We start from the raw sequence: 19,255 nt of genomic DNA, 5'->3' as shown, positions 1-19,255 counted from the left end.
AAGTTCCAAGAGTCCCCTCTCATGAAGGTCACATTCAGGCAGCAAGCTGCTGCCAGCGCCGCACCCCGTGTCCTGCAGAATGAGAGCAGAGAGTCCCTCCTGCAGCCCAGAGCCTGCACTCAGCCCATGTGGTGTTCTGTACCCTCTGCTGCAACAAACATGGCTTCAACACAGCAAGAACAGTAAGACCATTGCCTTCACGGGTCTGTTCCCCTTACAAATCACATTCTCTACCACTCAGAAGTGTAGCTAAGTTTCATTCCTTATAATGTAAGCCTAAAGCATTAGAATTAACTGGATTGTAACAGGGAACGGATGTGAAGCACTGGGGAAAAGACTGCTTTATTTTTTTTTCTTTCCTCCACATTTGTCCTGGAATATGCTATTACAGCTAAGGAAAGCAGTGCCTGCCCAAATGCAAGAAAGCTCACATCAACTAAAGGAAGGTTGTGAGGAAGGATTTAAAACAAAAAGTCTACATAAAACCCCACACCTCTCCTGGTTCTGCCAACAAACCAAAACACTTCTTTTCCACAATTCAATTGAGCAAGAATGCCAAAATGCAGCAGAGTACCAAACTTACACTACATTCTGTAAGTTACATGTATTAATGGTTTAAAATAAAGAACTGGTGAAAACTATTTGGGTTCTACTCGGAAGGACGGCTCGTACAGTGACAAAGTCAACAGAGTTCTACGTGCTGGAGGTTGTGACAGTGTGTGCCTCTGTAATTTACTCATGGTCCTACAGGTAAAGGCAGCACAAGGATTATGTACTTGCTCCCAGGATAATTATAGTAAGTGAAGAGGATTTTCAAGAACATGACTTCACCAGTGCAAGACCTGGTCTTTGAGACAAAGCTGCATCACCTGATCTCATTCAGCTGCCACTGCAGCTATTCCTCTTTCACATACATCAGCCATACAATGGTCTGGATTTCTGTTCTACATAACAGGGTAAGAACAGGCTACAGAGGAACACCTGTTCTCAACTTGTCGTGGTTTAAGCCCAGCCAGTAACTCAGAACCACGCAGCCGCTCACTCACTCCCCCCCCTTCCAGAGGGAAGGGAAGGAGAAATGAAAGAATGTAACTCCCACAGGTTGAGATAAGAGCAGTCCAGTAACTAAGGTATAATACAAAAACACTACTGCTACCACCAATGATAATAACGATAAAGGAAATAACAAGGGGAGAGGATACAATTGCTCACCACCCGCCAACCGATACCCAGCCCGACCCCAGCAGTGATCTGGGCCTTCCGGGTAAATCCCCCCAGTTTCTATACTGGGCATGACGTGCTGTGGTATGGAATACCCCTTTGGCTAGTTTGGGTCAGGTGTCCTGTCTCTGCTTCCTCCCGGCTTCCCCTCCTCCCTGGCAAAGCATGAGACTGAGAAAGTCCTTGGTCGGAGTAAACATTACTTAGCAACAACTAAAAACATCGGTGTTAGCAGCGCTGTTCCCAGGCTGAAAGTCAAAAACACAGCACTGCACCAGCTACTAAGAAGGAGAAAAATGACTGCTACAGCTGAACCCAGGACACTTTTGGTGGAGTTACCACCAAAATATTATACTTCTCCTCTCTGCTTTCCTGAAAATAAAGGATACTTACAGGTACGGATGATTTTCTTGATCAAAGTCCATGGCGTGTCATCATTAAATCAGGGAACATCAGCAGCCTCTGCCTCACCAAGGTGGTTTTGCTCAAATTCTTCTTCTTTCCTGAATCAGATGTGGTCTAAAGAGAGATATCAGACACACACAATTAAAAAAATCATATTTTCATCACTAAAGATGACCCTTAGCATCAAGAGCATTCATCATCCATCCTCAAATAAAAATCTAAGCTAGCTAACATGAGACATCTTCCAAATTCCCAATGAGAAGTTGGGACAACAAAACACATTTGCTTTTTTAACAGTGCTGGCACTTTGGTTTTGGACAGGAGACAATTCACAGCAATGCACCACCCTCATGGTGGACCGAAGCCTGAGGGACTTGAGGGCGCAGCCCGCAGCCCATGGCCCCTCACTAGAACAACCCAAAAAGGGGGAACAGAACACAACCATAACGGAGGTGCGAGGTTCTCAGGGCCCTAGCTATTCGGTGAGCACAGAATTCAGAGGATTCGGCCCGTTTTCCACGTTTAAATGGACAAGGAGCGCCCTGTGCTCCCCGCCCCGCGGGCCTCGCTTCTCGCTCGCACCGAGCGGGAAGAGGCAGGCAGCGCGGCACAGTCAGTCCCACAGCAGCTCTCCCTCCCCTTCCCACTATACCCTCTCACCAGCCCCATCCACCACCTTAGCAGCCTCTCCAGCGAGCGGACAAGACGCCTCACGGGAGCAGGCGGGGCCTGGCGGAGGCGGGAGCGCAGTGGGGGGCGGGTAGTTCCGGCTCGGCGGCGCCGCTGCGGTGCATTGTGGTCCGCGTAGTTCCGGTGCGGCTGCGGTAGGTGGTGTCGGCCGGCGGCGAGAGGCCGCGGTTGGCCTTGTGGGAGCTGTAGTTTGGCGGGGGCTTCCCCCGTGGCCGTTCCCCCTCCCCCCCCCGTCCCGCCATGCCGGGCTTCACCTGCTGCGTGCCGGGCTGCTACAACAACTCGCACCGCGACAAGGCGCTGCACTTCTACACCTTCCCCAAGGACAAGGAGCTGCGGCGCCTCTGGCTGAAGAACGTGTCCCGGGCGGGCGTCAGCGGCTGCTTCAGCACCTTCCAGCCCACCACGGGCCACCGCGTCTGCAGCGAGCACTTCCAGGGCGGCCGCAAGTCCTACCTGGTGCGGGTCCCCACCATCTTCCCGCTGCGCGGCGTCAACGAGCGCAAGGCGCAGCGGGCCGCCCGCCGCCCCCGCCCTGCCGCCGCCGCGCAGGGCCCCGCTGCCGAGGACGTGAAGCCTATCGACCTGACGGTGCAGGTGGAGCTCGGGCCCGAGGCCACCGCGGGGCCCGGCCCTGGGAGGTTGCTGCCGCTGGCGGAGGCGGGGGAGGAGGACCCGTTGGAGGGCGGCCCCCCGGACCATTCGTACTCGCTGTCGTCGGGCACCACGTCGGAGGAGCTGCTGAGGAAGCTGAACGAGCAGCGCGACATCATCGCGCTGCTGGAGGTGAAGATGAAGGAGATGAAGGGCAGCATCCGCCGCCTGCGCCTGGCCGAGGCCCAGCTCCGCGAGGAGATCCGCGAGAAGGACCGGCTGCTCCACGCCGCCAGCGCCGGGACCCGCAAGCGCCACGGCCTCTGAGGCTGCCGGCGCCCGGCGCGGGGCTCTGCACCCCGGAGCCTCCTCCGCCCTCGGGGAGGTGCCTGGGCAGAGCGGAGATGGGGCCGGCTGCGGCCCCCCCCCCCCCGACCCTCTGCCCGATACCTCCTGTCCCCCACCGAAGCAAACCCGCGCCATCGGATCCCCCTTCCTAGACGAGGCGGCCGCTGTCAGCTCAGTGCTGAGCCCCGTTACCGTTCCCCCCAAGCTAGCACTGCGGGCGCCTGCCGGCGTCCCGTCAACACCGGGCCCATCAGCACTCTCCGTGCCGACAGCGGCAGGAAGCGCTTCTCCTTGTGCGGATGGGACCTGTGTCACCACCAAGTGGAAGTAGGGTGTCGGTTTTCAGCAAATAACTCGCCCGTGTTAAGTGAGGAAGCAGCAACACTACCCTGGAGAAGGCGCGGCTGGAAGCGTGGTTGGCACCGAGCCCTTCACAGGAATGAATGAAGATGTCGTGTTTGGCCTCGCATAGCAGAGGCACAAGGAAAGCTTTAGAAACCCTCTCAGGGTGATGTGTTTCTTCAGTAAATTACTGATGCCATAAAAGACTGCTGTTTCTAGCATGAAAGAATCCCTATATTAAAGACTGCTCTTGTCCTATGTAGTTTCTGCTTTCTCTGCAGCGCACATGTATTTGTTACAGATGTCTCGACGCTCTTGACACTAGTAAGGATTACAATCTGGTACAAAGAGCCCGGTGGCATTTGACAGCTGTAGTTTTATCTCATCGGCTTAAGAACTTCTCATGTAACGGAGGCTTTGTAACACATTGGGATTGAAATCCTTGGCTTTCATTCAGGATGGAACAGAAGCAAAGCAAGTTTATCTGCGGTGGTTGCAAACCCTTGCTGTCTAATCCTAAACTAGTTGGCATGACTCATAATCTGTACATTAGGCAAGACCTTACTGAAATGAGCTTGTGTGTTCTAAACTGAGATTCAAGAGTATTGTAACAAACCATGTGGAATGATTGTGTAGTTTCTGGTTCTAGCCAGCATTAGTCCCCTCGCTTTCAGCAACAGGAAAGCAAATCAACATTGGCTAGAAAGAGGGTGGCATGAGGGCAGCAAGGCCACTCATTGGGCTTGAATATGCACTGCTGGGTCAGCCAGTGGAACAGGTACCTCAGCACTTCGGAGGAGGAGGAGGGGGTATCCAGTGCACCTCTGTAGCTCGGTGGCAGTGTGTACTTAGGGGGTATGGCTTTGGTAGCAGTGGGTGTTGGGAACAAGTGCAGTTCACCACAGTGTGCCCATAATTGCACTGGAGGGAGGAATGCCCAGGGGGTCCCCTGGCTCTGTGAGATCTTTCTCCCGTGACCAGAGCATGTTATACTCACAAGGTCGGGACACCAGTTTTGCTAAATTTTCTAGAAGTATTTTCTAAATGTAAGAAGTTCTCTTTAGTTTGAAAATATTGTAAGCTTTGCAACACTGGCTAACGTAGCTTTACAACTGTGGGTTGTTCTCTGACCGAACAAAAGGGCGCAGTGAGATTTGGTCTAGTGATGGTGCAGCCCGGTCAGCTACAGTCATTGGTTGTCACAGCCTGCTATGTGATGCATGGCTAGTTTTTCTATTAACGCATGTACCAAGTTGGATGGTCGACTGTAAGGATACTACACATCTCTTTATGTACTAAGTATTTGCCATTATTTCATTTTAATTTATTTTTTCTGATCAGATATGTAGCTCTTAACTTCAGCTCCCTGATATCCTGATTTTCCTGTGAGTCGAGTAAAACAGCAATGTTTTGGGTTAGTTGGTTGGTTTGGGTTGTTTTGGTTGGTTTTGTAGGGAAAGCAGGTACCTGCTACACCATCTGGTTTCACATATGTAATTAGTCCAGCAGATCTATATGCTTCCATCAGGACAACAGGCAGCACAACCTCTCTCCTCACAAATGAGACTGGTTGTGTCCTAGCTTCTTGAGAATTTGTGTGGCACAACACTCATGGTACTTTTTCTACCATTGGAATGCACTTCAGGATGTTCAGCCCTTTGGCCCTGCTGGACTGGTTAACTGCTGGACTCTTCGACTTTTCCAGGTTACACTGAGGTGCTAACATGCTTAATTTTAATAAAGTATATTTTGTTTTGTTATGTTTCCTGTTTCTATGCTGCATGTGTGTATCTATATATATATACATATTTCTCAAAGGTTGGTTGGTGGCTGTGGCTTGTCTTCTCTTTTGCAGTGTTTTTGTATTCCTCATGAACTCCACAGCTGCAACAGCATGAACAGCTTCACCTTCACGTACAGTGAGGAAGAGGAGTTTGAAGTCTGTCAGTGTGTTACTGCCTGCCTACACAGGGGTTGGAGCTGGTTTGATGAGCAAATGGCTGTTGGGGCAGGGGAGCTCTAAACAGCCAGGAGGGATTTGAGCTTCCCTGCAGTGCTTAGGCTGGAGGGACAGCACCACTCACATCCTGTGAGGCATCCTAGTGCAGGGAACAACTTTGAATTTCTAATTCTCCTTCCCGAAGTTCCTAATGTCTGATTATTTTAGAGCTATGAGTCTCAAATCATTGTAAGCTGAAAAAAAAAAAAAATCAGCTGTTCCTCAAACATCACATTTTTGGGTTGAACTGGGAATGTTGAATGAAGCTGCGTGACCTAACTGAACACTTTCCCCCATTTGCTGCTAAACCAAGGTAAGGAGCAGTCCTGGCAGTGAATTCAGAGGCTAATTCTGCAGGAAGGCACCTTACTGTGCTATCAAACTGTGTTATTGCTCAGTGCAAATGCTTTTTCTTCCTTTTCAACTCCTCACCTTTCTGCATCCTGTATCTAACGGAGCCTGTTCCCTCATGGTATGTTTCCTCTACCAGCCTTGACTGGTTTGGGTTGCCACATTCCTCTGTGTGTCTATTATCAAATGTTAGCCCTAAAAGGGGACTTGAATAATGTTTGAAATGGTTCTAAGGGAAAACCTTAATTTCATGTTTATAACAGTCACTCCTGGAGATCAGTATAGCTCCCTTTCTGGGTCTTGTACCTATTTTTAAGGTTTTTTGTAGCCTTTAACCCAGAGGGTTAATAATTTTATTTTACTTAAGATGATGCATTCTCACTCAGCATCAGGCTGTGGAGCTCAAGCACCAACAACTGGTGTATTCCTTAAGTGTTGTGGTGCAAGTTCACCAGCTCAGCTTTCCAGTTACTGCAGAAATCTAGAAACAAAACTCCATCCACAGCACATTTGGCCATGCAGTCCTAAAATCCTGACAACGTGGATGAGGATAATGTGGCCTGCCTGGAATAGGGAGAGCTATTAGCTAGGCTACCAGCTGGCCAGTGGGGTTTTCACCATCTGTAGAAGGTTTCTGGTTGTTCCTTCCCTAGTTTCCCAAGCTAACTGACAAAATCACACCAGGACTTGTTGAAGCTCAGGCTAGACTGAGTGAAAACAGCGTTCTAACGTGCACAGACTTCATCTAACAGCTCTCTGCATCTGTACAAACCATGTGGTCCACACCTCTGGATTAAATGACAGAGATGGTTTTCTGAAGGCAGTGCACCTAATCACTTGTTTCTACCCAGAGTGTTTGCATTTCCAGGGGCTAATGTTTCTGAGCTTTAATAAGGTAAAATCAGTCTTTGTGAGAAGGGAGCTACAGCCACTGAGCCCCTGTGAGAGCAAAGTGGTGACATGTAGCCTGAGCTCTATGTTGAGTTCTTCACAATTGGATATGGGGGATGTCCTGGGTTCAGCTGTAGCAGTCATTTTTTTTCTCCTTAGTAGCTGGTGCAGTGCTGTGTTTTTGACTTTCAGCCTGGGAACAATGCTGATAACACCGATGTTTTTAGTTCTTGCTAAGTAATGTTTACTCTGACCAAGGACTTTCTCAGTCTCATGCTCTGCCAGGGAGGAGGGGAAGCCGGGAGGAAGCAGAGACAGGACACCTGGCCCAAACTGGCCAAAGGGGTATTCCATACCACAGCACATCATGCCCAGTATATAAACAGGGGGGAGTCACCCGGAAGGCCCAGATCACTGCTCGGTCGGCAGGTGGTGAGCAATTGTATTCTCTCCCCTTGTTATTTTCCTTATCATTATTATCATTGGTGGTAGCAGTAGTGGTTTTGTATCATACCTTAGTTACTGGACTGTTCTTAACCCGTGGGAGTTTTACATTCTTTTGATTCTCCTCCCCATCCCTCCGGGAGTGGGGGGAGGAAGAAGGGGGGGGGAGTGAGCAAGCGGCTGCATGGTTCTGAGTTACTGGCTGGGCTTAAGCCATGACAGGGGGGAAGGGACAGAGAGGCTCATATGTGATGAGGAAAGGTAACAAGCAGAACCAAACAGGAGAAAGACAGAGAAGCTGCTCTCAATGCAAAACCCTCTCTCCTGTAGGTGAAACCCTAACTGATTTCTCTGTGTATGCACCAGGATTGCTCAGTTCACCTTTATTTTAGAGGTCAGTATCACTCCCATTAAGTTACTGGGCAGATGACTCTTTTCCTGACAGTCCCATCCCACTCAGCATGTGTAGGGGGAGGTGATCTGTTACAATACTCAAACCACAGGCCCTCTAGAGGTTGAAAAATTAAATAGCAATTAATTTTGTTGTAAACTTCCCTAAAACTCTGTCAGGAGGAGCAAAAGTCTTGGCAAGTTCTTGTTATAAAAGACCTGAAGTAGAGGGAGAAAAGGAAAAAGTAAGAAGGAAAGAAGACAAAGAGATAGGCTCACCACCCTGTGGATCCAGTGACATCTTCTCAGTCAGCAAGTTGAAATCCTTTTATTTGCAGTCCTTGGAGGTGCTTAATCCTTGGTGAAGTCCTGCCCCACTGCCTGACAACCCACTGCTCACCATGAACAGGTACCCAGCCTTCACCAGTTCCTTCTATCATTTGAGTTGTTTGGAGACACACACAAAAAGGGTCTCTTGACCGTCACACTGACCTGTAACACAGCATCTTTTGCAGGGTGGGTTCCTCCACAAGGAATATTCTCCAGTGCTCTGCCCAAACTCTTCATCTGCAGTTCTTCCCTTCTGTCATTGGAAGCCATTGTGGTGGAAGTCAGTGTGTTCCCAGGCCAACTCCACCTCTGTTTCCCTGACTTGTGTCCTGTCTCAGCTTTGGAAACTGCCTCCGCTTAGAGTCCTTTCTGCTGTTCCCATCTCTGCCCCATACCCAGGGCCCTGATGGGACAGGGCAGAGGCTGCTGTGCCAGCGAACATCATTACACAGAAGCTGGAGACTCCTCCAGGAACTGGTGTGCTAGAAACAGCAGACCGATGGGATGGATGGTAGAGAGCTCTCTGGTACAGGCTTCCCTGCTCTCTATACTATATATATTAGATATTAGGAAGAAATTCTTCACTATGAGGGTGGTGAGACATTGGCACAGGTTGCCCAGAGAAGCTGTGGCTGCCCCATCCCTGGCAGTGTTCAAGGCCAGGTTGGACAGGGCTTGGAGCAACCTGGTCTAGTGGAAGGTGTCCCTGCCCATGGCAGGGGGTTGGAACTGGATGAGCTTTAAGGTCCCTTCCAACCCAGAGATCCTAGAAATCATTACCAATGAAACAGCCCATGCCCTTGATCTGTTAGCAGATCAGGCCAGGCAAATGTGGATGGCAATATTTCAACATCGCATGGTTCTCAACTACCTGCTAGCCATGGAAGGGGGAATTTGTGGCAAATCAAATGATTTTAATTGCTGTTTGAAAATTGATGATAATGGTAAAATAGTAAAATGAATCACATCTGGAATTCAAAAATTGGCTCATGTTCCTTTCCAAACCTGGAAAGGATGGGAGTTTGACCCTTTTTCCTGGCTGCCTGGTGGCCCATGGGTTAAACAAATTTTATTGTTATGTGGCTTTGCTATGTTTTTATTTTTACCTTTTATTATTCCTTGTCTCATTCAATTAATTCAGAGTGTTGTAACAAACATGCAATTTGTAACTACTGCCTCTCCTGATGGAACTAAGCAAATCAGATTAATATGTCCACAGAAACCATCAGTTGTAAAGATAGATAGTTTAAACCACTGCTCTTTTAATTTCTTGGCCTCTTTTGTACTATCTCTTTTCTAAAACCACCTGGATCCAGAACAATCTTTGAGACCTGGGGTGGTGTGAGAGACTGAACTGAAATCAGACTCCACCATCCATTGTCTCAAAGATTGGTGTGAGAAGCTGAGGTCCACTATCTCGAAGATGGGTGTGAGGAGCTAAGACTCCACTGTCCATTGTCTCAAGGATTGGTGTGAGGAACTGAGGTCCATTGTCTCGAAGATTGCTGTCCATTATCTCAAGGATTGCTGACAGACATGCAATTGAAGAGCTGGCTGCAGGTGATCCACCATGAATGTGCAGTAGATGACATTAAGAACAGAGGTACGTCCCCCTGACACATAATAAAAGGGGACAAAGGTAATTGCCGTGTGGACGAGGACTATGAACCCTAGGGACACCGCTGGATCCACAGTGGTGACTATCTCTCTGCACTCTGAATTCTTGCTTCATTTCTATCCTTTTTTCTGATCTGTCCTATCACTATCTTTTTTATAATAATTGTCTTTTTATAATAAACAAACTGACCGATTGCAGTACTTGACCTTGCTTGCATCTGAATTTCACTCTGGGGATCATGAACAAAATATTTCCAACACTGGGTTTTATCCAGTCGGACCTTGACACTGTTTCCATCAGAAATGGTACAGTTCAGATGGGTGTGCTGGGCTGGCCCTGAGACCAGATGGGCAACTGCAAGTGCTGGTCCCACAACTCATCTGGGAGTCACTAGGCAGGAAAAGAGCAAAAATGATGTGCTGTTGTGTGTGTGGAGGTTACCATCTCCTGACAGACCTTCACTGCTTTGCTCCTCTCTGGGTATGTACTGATTTTCTGGTAGAATATGATTTAGGAATGTCTCTTACACAAGCAAAACATCCCCAAACCCAGTTCCCTCCTTCTCAGGAATACCAATTTATTCTAAAGCCTGCAATTTCCAGGCTTGGATTCTATGTTTGGAACTGACTCCACATCACATCAGCTAGTATGAGGGACCCCAGGAGGTCCACGCAAATCCTTCTCCTTTGTCTTTCCATATGAAGAACAAATGAGAACTAGCTTTTTCTGTATATTCACAACTTTGCATTGGTGTGTAATCGACCCAGTTCCTACACCTTCCTAGAGAAATCCGATGGGTCAGGCTCGCCATGCACAAACTGTTCACTCATGTAAGAGTGTCACAGGTTTGTGATAAATTAATCGAGTCCCAAATAGGATTTTTAGAATTTATTAAACGAATAAAGGCAAGCAAACAGCGCTGGGTGCGCCGGGAGTCTCTGCCCACCAAGACGCACACCCCACAGTTCCCGCCCCTGGTTTATATATCTTTCAGGGATAGGCGTGTCTCAAACTTTCCCGCTTCGGACTTTTCCCGCCTCGGCTAGCAGCGACCTTCCAGGGGTAGGCGTGTCCTGAACTTCTCCTGCTTCAGCTAGCAACAAAACCGGCCCAACCGGTTTTAGGCTGGTATGCTGCAATGCCTGCCAAACGACCTTGCAAAAAACCTTGCAAACATAGGAACTATATACATTACAGATGTCCATCACGAGTCTTATCACCATCTTAGCCCTCACACATTCCATTTTTATATGGTTAGGTTCCACAACATTCTATAACAGAATACATTTCCTAACCCCTTAAAAGCATCTAAGCAACCAAACAAGGAACAAAACATTTCTTTTAGCGATTGTGTGATTAACCAAGGAATTATTCCCTTATCCCTTCTTCCCTCTTACTGTGATGTCAACAGGGACATTTATCATATTCTTTTACACATAATGATCACTAAGATTTCCTATTTGTTGACACGAATCACTCCTATGTTCCTCACAGGTTCCACAATTTAAAAAATAGGTTTTGTTCATGACACAAATTCTTAAGCAGAGTCCACAAAGAACTGTGATCAGGATGGTGCCAGTCATTCCACTGACATCTTTCCCCTGCCAGGGTGGAGAGACATCAGTAGCAGACACAAGGTGCAGAGCACATGAACACATCTCAGGCTGGCAGTTGGTGATCTGAGAACGTCATGATAAAGGTAACAAAAAAGCTCATCATTTTCTCCCAGGCATGAACCAGCACCTCAGTAGGAAAAAAAGGGTGAGAGAGGGGAAAAAAATCACCTCTTTTTATTTTTCAGCTACTCTTCACCTGGACTCAGCAGAGTACCAGCTACCTGCAGTCTCCATTTCCAGGCCACATAGGGCAAGAAGCCATAAGATGGTGACCAACAGAGCATTAGCACCCAGGTTTGCCTTTTTTGAATGGGAGAAACCCGTTGGAAGACATTATCTACCTGGACTTGTGCAAAGCATTCGACACTGTCCCACATGACATCCTTGTCTCTAAATTGGAGAGACATCAATTTGATGGATGGACCACTCAGTGGATAAAGAATTGGCTGGATGGCCACAAGCAAAGAGTTGTGGTCAATGGCTCAATGCCCAGTTGGAGACCAGTAACGAGTGGTGTCCCTCAGGGATCGGTGTTGGGACTGATCTTGTTCAACACCTTTGTCAGTGACATGGACAGTGAGATTGATGCACCCTCAGCAAGTTTGCCGATGCCACCAAGCTGTGTGGTTCGGTTGATACACTGGAGGGAAGGGATGCCATCCAGAGGGACCTGGACACACTTGTGAGGTGACCAGCAGGTTGAAGGAGGTGATCCTGCCCCTCTACTCTGCTCTCGTGAGACCCCACTTGGAGCACTGTGTGCAGTTCTCGTGTCCTCAACATAAAAAGGACATGGAGCTGTTGGAGCAAGTCCAGAGGAGGGCTACGAGGATGATCAGGGGACTGGAGCACCTCCCATATGAGGACAGGCTGAGAAAGTTGCGGCTGTTCAGCCTGGAGAAGAGAAGGCTGCGTGACAGGACAGGCAGACGGGGAGGGGGCGTTGCTATCTATGTCAGTGATAGGCTAGAGAGTATGGAACTCTGTCTGGGGACAGGTGATGAGGTAACAGAGTGTTTGTGGGTCAGGATCAAAGGGAAAACAGCAACAGGGGACATTACGGTGGGGATCTGTTACAGGCTGCCTGATCAAGAGGACTCTGTGGATGAAGCGCTCTACAGACAGAGAGGAGCAGCCTCACGCTCGCAGGCCCTGGTCCTCATGGGGGACTTCAACCATCCTGACATCTGTTGGAGGGATGGTACGGCCCGGCAGAAGCAATCCAGGAGGTTCCTCGATTGTGTGGAAGACAACTTCCTCTTTCAAGCAATAGAGGAGCCGACGAGGAGAGGTGCCATGCTTGACCTCGTGCTCACCAACAGGGAGGGACTGGTTGGAAATGTGACGCTCCAGGGCAGCCTTGGCTCTAGTGATCACGAGATGGTTGAGTTTGAGATCCTCAGGACAGTGAGAAGAGCATGCAGCAAGCTCACTGCCCTGGACTTCAAGAAAGCAGACTTTGGCCTCTTCAGGAACCTCCTTAGTAAGGTTTCATGGGATACAGTCCTAGAGGGCAAGGGGGCCCAAGACTGCTGGTCGATATTCAAGGATCACCTGCTACGTGCTCAAGAGTGTTGCATCCCGACTAGAAGAAAGTGCAGCAGGAGGGCCAGGAGACCTCCATGGATGGACAAGGAGCTGCTGAGGAAACTTAGAGGGGAAAAAAGAAGCTTATAGAAGGTGGAAGCAAGGACAGGCGGCCTGGGAAGAATATAGGAGCATTGCCCGAGAAGCTAGGGACCAGGTCAGGAAAGCTAAGGCCCAGCTAGAATTAAGTTTGGCAAGGGATGTAAAAGATAACAGGAAAGGATTCTATAGATACGTAGCAAATAAAAGACAGACTAGGGACAATGTAGGCCCTCTCCAGAAGCTATCAGAGAACTGGCTACCCTGGATTTGGAGAAGGCTGAGGTTCTTAATGACTTCTTTGCCTCAGTCTTCACCAGCAAATGCTCTGACCACACCACGAAAGTCTTGGAAAGCAAATGCAGGGACTGTGAAAATGAAGACCTTAGGCCCACTGTAGGAGAGGATCAGGTTCGAGACCATCTTAAGAACCTGAATGTGCACAAGTCCATGGGACCTGATGAAATCCATCCACGGGTCCTGAAGGAGCTGGCGAATGAAGTTGCTAAACCACTGTCCATCATATTCGAAAAATCCTGGCAGTCAGGTGAAGTTCCTGATGACTGGAAGAAGGGAAATATAACCCCCATTTTCAAGAAGGGGAAGATGGAAGACCCAGGGAACTACAGACCAGTCAGTCTCACCTCTGTGCCTGGCAGGATCTTGGAACAGTTTCTCCTGGAAAGCATGCTAAGGCACATGAAAAACAACAAGGTGGTTGGTGACAGCCAACATGGCTTCACTAAGGGGAAATCCTGCCTGACCAATTTGGTGGCCTTCTATGATGGAGCCACGGAACTGATGGACAGGGGCAGAGCAGTTGACGTCATCTACCTGGACTTGTGCAAAGCGTTCGACACTGTCCCGCGTGACATCCTTGTCTCTAAATTGGAGAGACATCAATTTGATAGATGGACCACTCGGTGGATAAAAAACTGGCTTGATGGCCACACGCAAAGAGTTGTGGTAAATGGCTCGATGTCCAGTTGGAAACCAGTAACGAGTGGTGTCCCTCAGGGATCGGTGTTGGGACCGGTCCTATTCAACATCTTTGTTGGCGACATGGACAGTGGGATGGAGTGCGCCCTCAGCAAGTTTGCCGACGACACCAAGCTGTGTGGTTCGGTTGATACGCTGGAGGGAAGGGATGCCATCCAGAGGGACCTTGACACGCTTGAGAGGTGGGCCAATGCCAACCTTATGAAGTTTAACCAAGCCCAGTGTAAGGTCCTACACCTGGGTCGGGGCAATCCCAGGCACAGCTACAGGTTGGGTGGAGAAGAGATTCAGAGCAGCCCTGCAGAGAAGGACTTGGGGGTGTTGGCTGACGAGAAGCTTAACATGAGCCAGCAGTGTGCACTTGCAGCCCAGAAAGCCAACCGTATCCTGGGCTGCATCAAAAGAAGCGTGACCAGCAGGTCGAAGGAGGTGATCCTGCCCCTCTACTCTGCTCTTGTGAGACCTCACTTGGAGTGCTGTGTACAGTTCTGGTGTCCTCAACATAAAAAGGACATGGAGCTGTTGGAGCGAGTCCAGAGGAGGGCCACGAGGACGATAAGAGGGCTGGAGCACCTCCCGTATGAAGACAGGCTGAGAGAGTTGGGGCTGTTCAGCCTGGAGAAGAGAAGGCTGTGTGGAGACCTCATAGCAGCCTTCCAGTATCTGAAGGGGGTCTATAAGGATGCTGGGGAGGGACTCTTCCATAGGGACTGTAGTGGTAGGACAAGGGGTAATGGGTTCAAACTTAACCAGGGGAAGTTTAGATTAGATATAAGGAAGAAGTTCTTTACAGTGAGGGTGGTGAAGCACTGGAATGGGTTGCCCAGGGAGGTTGTGGATGCTCCATCCCTGGTGGTGTTCAAGGCCAGGTTGGACAGAGCCTTGGACCACGTGGTTTAGGGCAAGGTGTCCCTGCCCATGGCAGGGGGGTTGGAACTAGATGATCTTAAGGTCCTTTCCAACCCTTGCGATTCTATGATTCTATGATTCTACTCCGTTTTATGGCAAAACCATCCTTCAGCAGGATTTGGATTATCTTCCTCCCTTTCTCAAAAACTTCCTCCACTGTATCACCCCACACGATGATGTCATCAATGTACTGCAGGTGTTCTGGAGCTTGCCCCTGTTCCAGTGCAGTCTGGATCAATCCATGGCAGATGGTAGGGCTGTGTTTCCACCCCTGGGGCACTCAGTTCCAAGTGTACTGGACGCCCCTCCAAGTGAAAGCAAAGTTTGGCCTGCACTCTGCTGCCAAAGGGATTGAGAAAAATGCATTGGCAATATCACTTGTGGCATCCCACTTGGCTGCCTTTGACTCCAGTTCATATTGAAGTTCTAGCATGTCCAGTACAGCAGCACTCAATGGTGGTGTGGCTTCATTCAGGCCACGATAGTCTATTGTTAGTCTCCACTCTCCATTAGACTTTTGCACTGGCCATATGGGGCTATTAAAGGGTGAGCGGGTCCTGCTGATCACTCCTTGGCTCTCCAGTCTACGGATCAGCTTATGGATGGGAATCAAGGAGTCTCGGTTGGTGTGATATTGCCGCCGGTGCACTGTTGTGATCGCAATTGGCACTTGTTGTTCTTCGACCTTCAGCAACCCCACAACAGAAGGATCCTCTGAGAGACCAGGCAAGGTAGACAGGTGCTTAATTTCCTCTGTTTCCAAGGCAGCAATACCAAAAGCCCATTGATACCCTTTTGGGTCTTTGAAGTACCCTCTCCTGAGACAGTTTATGCCAAGGATGCATGGAGCCCCTGGACCAGTCACAATGGGGTGCTTTTGCCACTTCCTCCCAGTCAGGCTGATTTCAGCCTCCAGTACAGTCAACTCTTGGGATCCTCCTGTCACTCCAGAAATACAAATGGGTTCCACCCCTTGATACCTTGATGCCATCAGGGTGCACTGTGCACTGGTATCTTCTAGAGCCTTATATTTCTGTGGGACTGATGTGCCAGGCCATCTGATCCACAGAGTCCGGTAAACCCGATTGTCCCTATCCTCCATCTGGCTGGAGGCAGGGCCCCTCTAATAGTGATCATAAGATTGTCCACCTATGTCTTGTAGAAAGGGATTAGTATCCCGTATCACAGGAGCTGGAGTAAAATCAGCTCTTTCACTCCATCTGGGAAACTGGTCACCAGAGACTGGAGCAGCAACTTTCATGGGAGGATCATCCTTGACCACTGTTCTCCTCTTCAGTTCACGCACCCGTTCCTCCAGAACTGAGGTAGGTTTTCCATCCCACTTTCTCATGTCTTCTCCGTGATCCCGCAGGTAAAACCATAGGGTGGCCTGTGGCATGTACCTCCTATATTTTCTCTCTCGAGCAGTAGGGCGCCTTCTGTTAATAGCTGAGACATGGGTTGGTACACGTGGGGAGCTGGATAGATTGGCTAAATCGTCTCTCAATTGTTTGAACTCCTGTAACAGGAGTTTTTCCGCAGCTGAAATGATGGAAGGGGTGAGATTGTCTTTGAACTCTCAGAGTTGACGAATCAGGTCATGCACTGTTGGTGATGCTAGGTCATTCCAGGTCATTGATGTCAATGAGTGAGCATATGATGATGGTGCACTCCGTGTAAGTTTCCGCCACATGGGTCATGTACATTCGACTTCATCTGGATCTATGGGTGCATTCCCGGTACCCGGCTTACAATGGATCATCTCTAGAATGGCTGATTCCTTTCTCTGTCGTGGTCCAGTTGGCTGAGCGACTGATAATATCGTCTTTGTAGGGAAACCTTTCCTTCACAGCTGCCAAGAGCCGCCTCCAAAGGCTGAGGGCTCGTTTCTCTTTTGCAATTGCTTTGTCAATTCCTCCTTCCCTAGTGAGTGATCTGAGCTGCTTGGCTTCCCTACCTTCTAGTTCGTGACCGTCGGCCCCACTGTCCCAGCATCGGAGCAACCAGGTGACGATGTGCTCCCCTGGAAGTCAGGTGAAATCTCTTTGCATATTCTGCAGCTTGGTTGAGGTCCGGGGTCGAGAAGTCACCTCTTCTTCCTCTTCCTCTTCCTCTGATCCATGTAGTAGTAACTGTTGTTCAGATCCTGTTCCGTGTAGTAATTGCATTGGGTCTTCATCTTTCTTCACTGCAGGGGTTGCTCTTTGTGCCTCTTGTTTGCTTTTGCTTACAGGTGCAACAGATATTGTCATGAATTGGCCATTTGGTTTAGCTGCAGTGTTTGTCACTGTGGTTGGAGTGGCTGCAGTGTCTGCCACTAGGGTTGGAGTGGCTGCAGTGTCTGTTGCTGGGGTTGGTGCAGCTGTTGTGCTTGGGGGTTGAGTAACACCAACAGCTGTGTTGTCTGTTGCTGTCGGGGTTTGAGTAGCTGCTGTGCTTGTCACTGGGGTTGGTGTAGCTGCTGTACTTGGAGGAGCCACATTGTTGCTGTCGGGGTTTGAGTAGCTGCTGTGCTTGTCACTGGGGTTGGTGTAGCTGCTGTGCTTGGAGTTGGAGTAGCTGCGTTGTCTGTTGCTTTGCCATCAGATCCAGAGACATTTTTTTCCCTTTGAAGGTGCTGGATAGTGTTGAGCAGGGCTCTGTAGGCGTAGGCCAAGCCCCAGCACGTTGCAGCGAGTTGTCCCTCTCTGGTATAACCAGAAGGACAGCACACCTCGTTTAAGTGTTTTACTAGTTTTTACGGATGTTGCACTTGTTCAGTGGTGAAGTTCCAAAGCACTGGAGGGGCCCACTGGACTAGATACTTGCCCATACTATCCCACACACCCTGCCACTCATGACTGTCCAGCCTCAGGGAAAATCTCTTAGTGGTCCTCCTATATCGTCGTCTAACCCTAGACCAGATTTGAACCCAATACTGCTTAACTTTCAAGATCAGACGAAATAGGGTGTTCCCAGGGCGGGATGGCCGTGGGTAAGCCACACTCCATATGTGTGCCAACATGCTGATCCCCAGCACAATCAGCAGGCAGTTCTCAAGGGTATTCAAAGGCCATCCAAAACCTTCAGAACTCTCAAATGCTGTTGTAAATAGGCTGGTGGGGGAGCGGGAGGGTGTAAGGGAATGCCTCCTTCATAGGTTGACCCCCCCCCCCGAGGAGAAAAAAAAGATACGTAATTGCTATACAATTCCATTATATACCTCCCAAAGTATAGAGGCGATGGCCACACCGGAAGCGCAAGCCAGACCAGTTTCATGATCAATGAGTCTATTGTATTACAAGTCATTACATTAAGTACAGTGAAACAATAACTTTAGCCCAGGCCCCCCAGCCGATAAACACTAAAACAGCAAATACTGGCTATAAGTAAGGTAGGACATGCTGAAACTCTGAGATCAAGCGCAACAACTTTGAGATCCAATAAATCACCATTGTGACGAGTAGTAACAGTGAATGCTTATCACAATATGATTAGACACACTCTGCTCAGATCTGTCATTATCTCAACCCTTTGAGCCCCTCGTTGGGCACCACAAAGAACTGTCGTGGTTTGAGCCCAGCCGGTAACTCAGAAACATGCAGCCGCTCGCTCACTCACTCCCCCCCCTTCTTCCTCCCCCTGCTCCCGGAGGGACGGGGAGGAGAATCGGAAGAATGTAAGTCCCATGGGTTGAGATAAGAGCAGTCCAGTAACTAAGGTATAATACAAAACCACTACTGCTACCACCAATAACAATAATGATAAGGAAAATAACAAGGGGAGAGGATACAATTGCTCACCACCTGCCGACTGATACCCAGCCCAACCCAACCCAAGGAGCGATCTGGGCCTTCCGGGTAACTCCCCCCAGTTTCTATACTGGGCATGACGTGCCATGGTATGGAATACCCCTTTGGCTAGTTTGGGTCAGGTGTCCTGTCTCTGCTTCCTCCCGGCTTCCACTCCTCCGTGGCAGAGCATGAGACTGAGAAAGTCCTTGGTCAGAGTAAACATTACTTAGCAAGAACTAAAAACATCGGTGTGTTATCAGCGTTGTTCCCAGGCTGAAAGTCAAAAACGCAGCACTGCACCACTACTAAGAAGGAGAAAAATGACTGCTATAGCTGAACCCAGGACACTATGTTAGTTTAAAGACACACACGCTATTGTTAGTTTAAACCTATGATTTAAGCCTATAACTTCATACTGAAGTAGCTCTAGAAATATCCAAATAATAAGGAATTTAACCTATTGGTATCCAAGGTTTTTATTTAGAAAAGTCTAGAGTACAGAGGTGAATTTTGTCCCAGTTTTTCCAAAGAAAAATTCTGGCCATGTGAGGGGACCTGTGTTTATTGATGCCAAACACTCAAGCAAAGTGTTTTGATTATTTCTGTGACCTTTCTGATAATGGTTTGTTTGTGTTTTTGTTCGTTTGTGTGTGGTTTGTGGTTTTGTTTTGGGTTTTTTGTTTGTTTGTTTTTGTTTTTTTTTTTACAG

At 48.9% G+C, this 19,255-nt stretch overlaps 1 protein-coding gene across 1 annotated transcript; it reads left to right on the top strand.

The window, feature by feature from the left end:
* Positions 1-2,404: 2,404 nt before the first annotated feature.
* LOC115619210 (THAP domain-containing protein 11-like) lies at positions 2,405-5,357 on the top strand. Its single transcript, XM_030511257.1, has one exon. The coding sequence runs from the start codon at positions 2,557-2,559 to the stop codon at positions 3,235-3,237; it is 681 nt and encodes a 226-aa protein (XP_030367117.1). The 5' UTR covers positions 2,405-2,556; the 3' UTR covers positions 3,238-5,357.
* Positions 5,358-19,255: the final 13,898 nt, after the last annotated feature.

The sequence above is a fragment of the Strigops habroptila genome, chromosome W (assembly GCF_004027225.2).
Source record: "Strigops habroptila isolate Jane chromosome W, bStrHab1.2.pri, whole genome shotgun sequence".
Lineage (NCBI taxonomy): Eukaryota > Metazoa > Chordata > Aves > Psittaciformes > Psittacidae > Strigops > Strigops habroptila.
This window is presented reverse-complemented; position numbering and strand designations above follow the sequence as displayed.

What these genes read in the sequence shown, in the direction of transcription:
- LOC115619210 (XM_030511257.1), top strand. Translation starts at nt 2,557, where the DNA reads ATGCCGGGCTTCACCTGCTGCGTGCCGGGCTGCTACAACAACTCGCAC.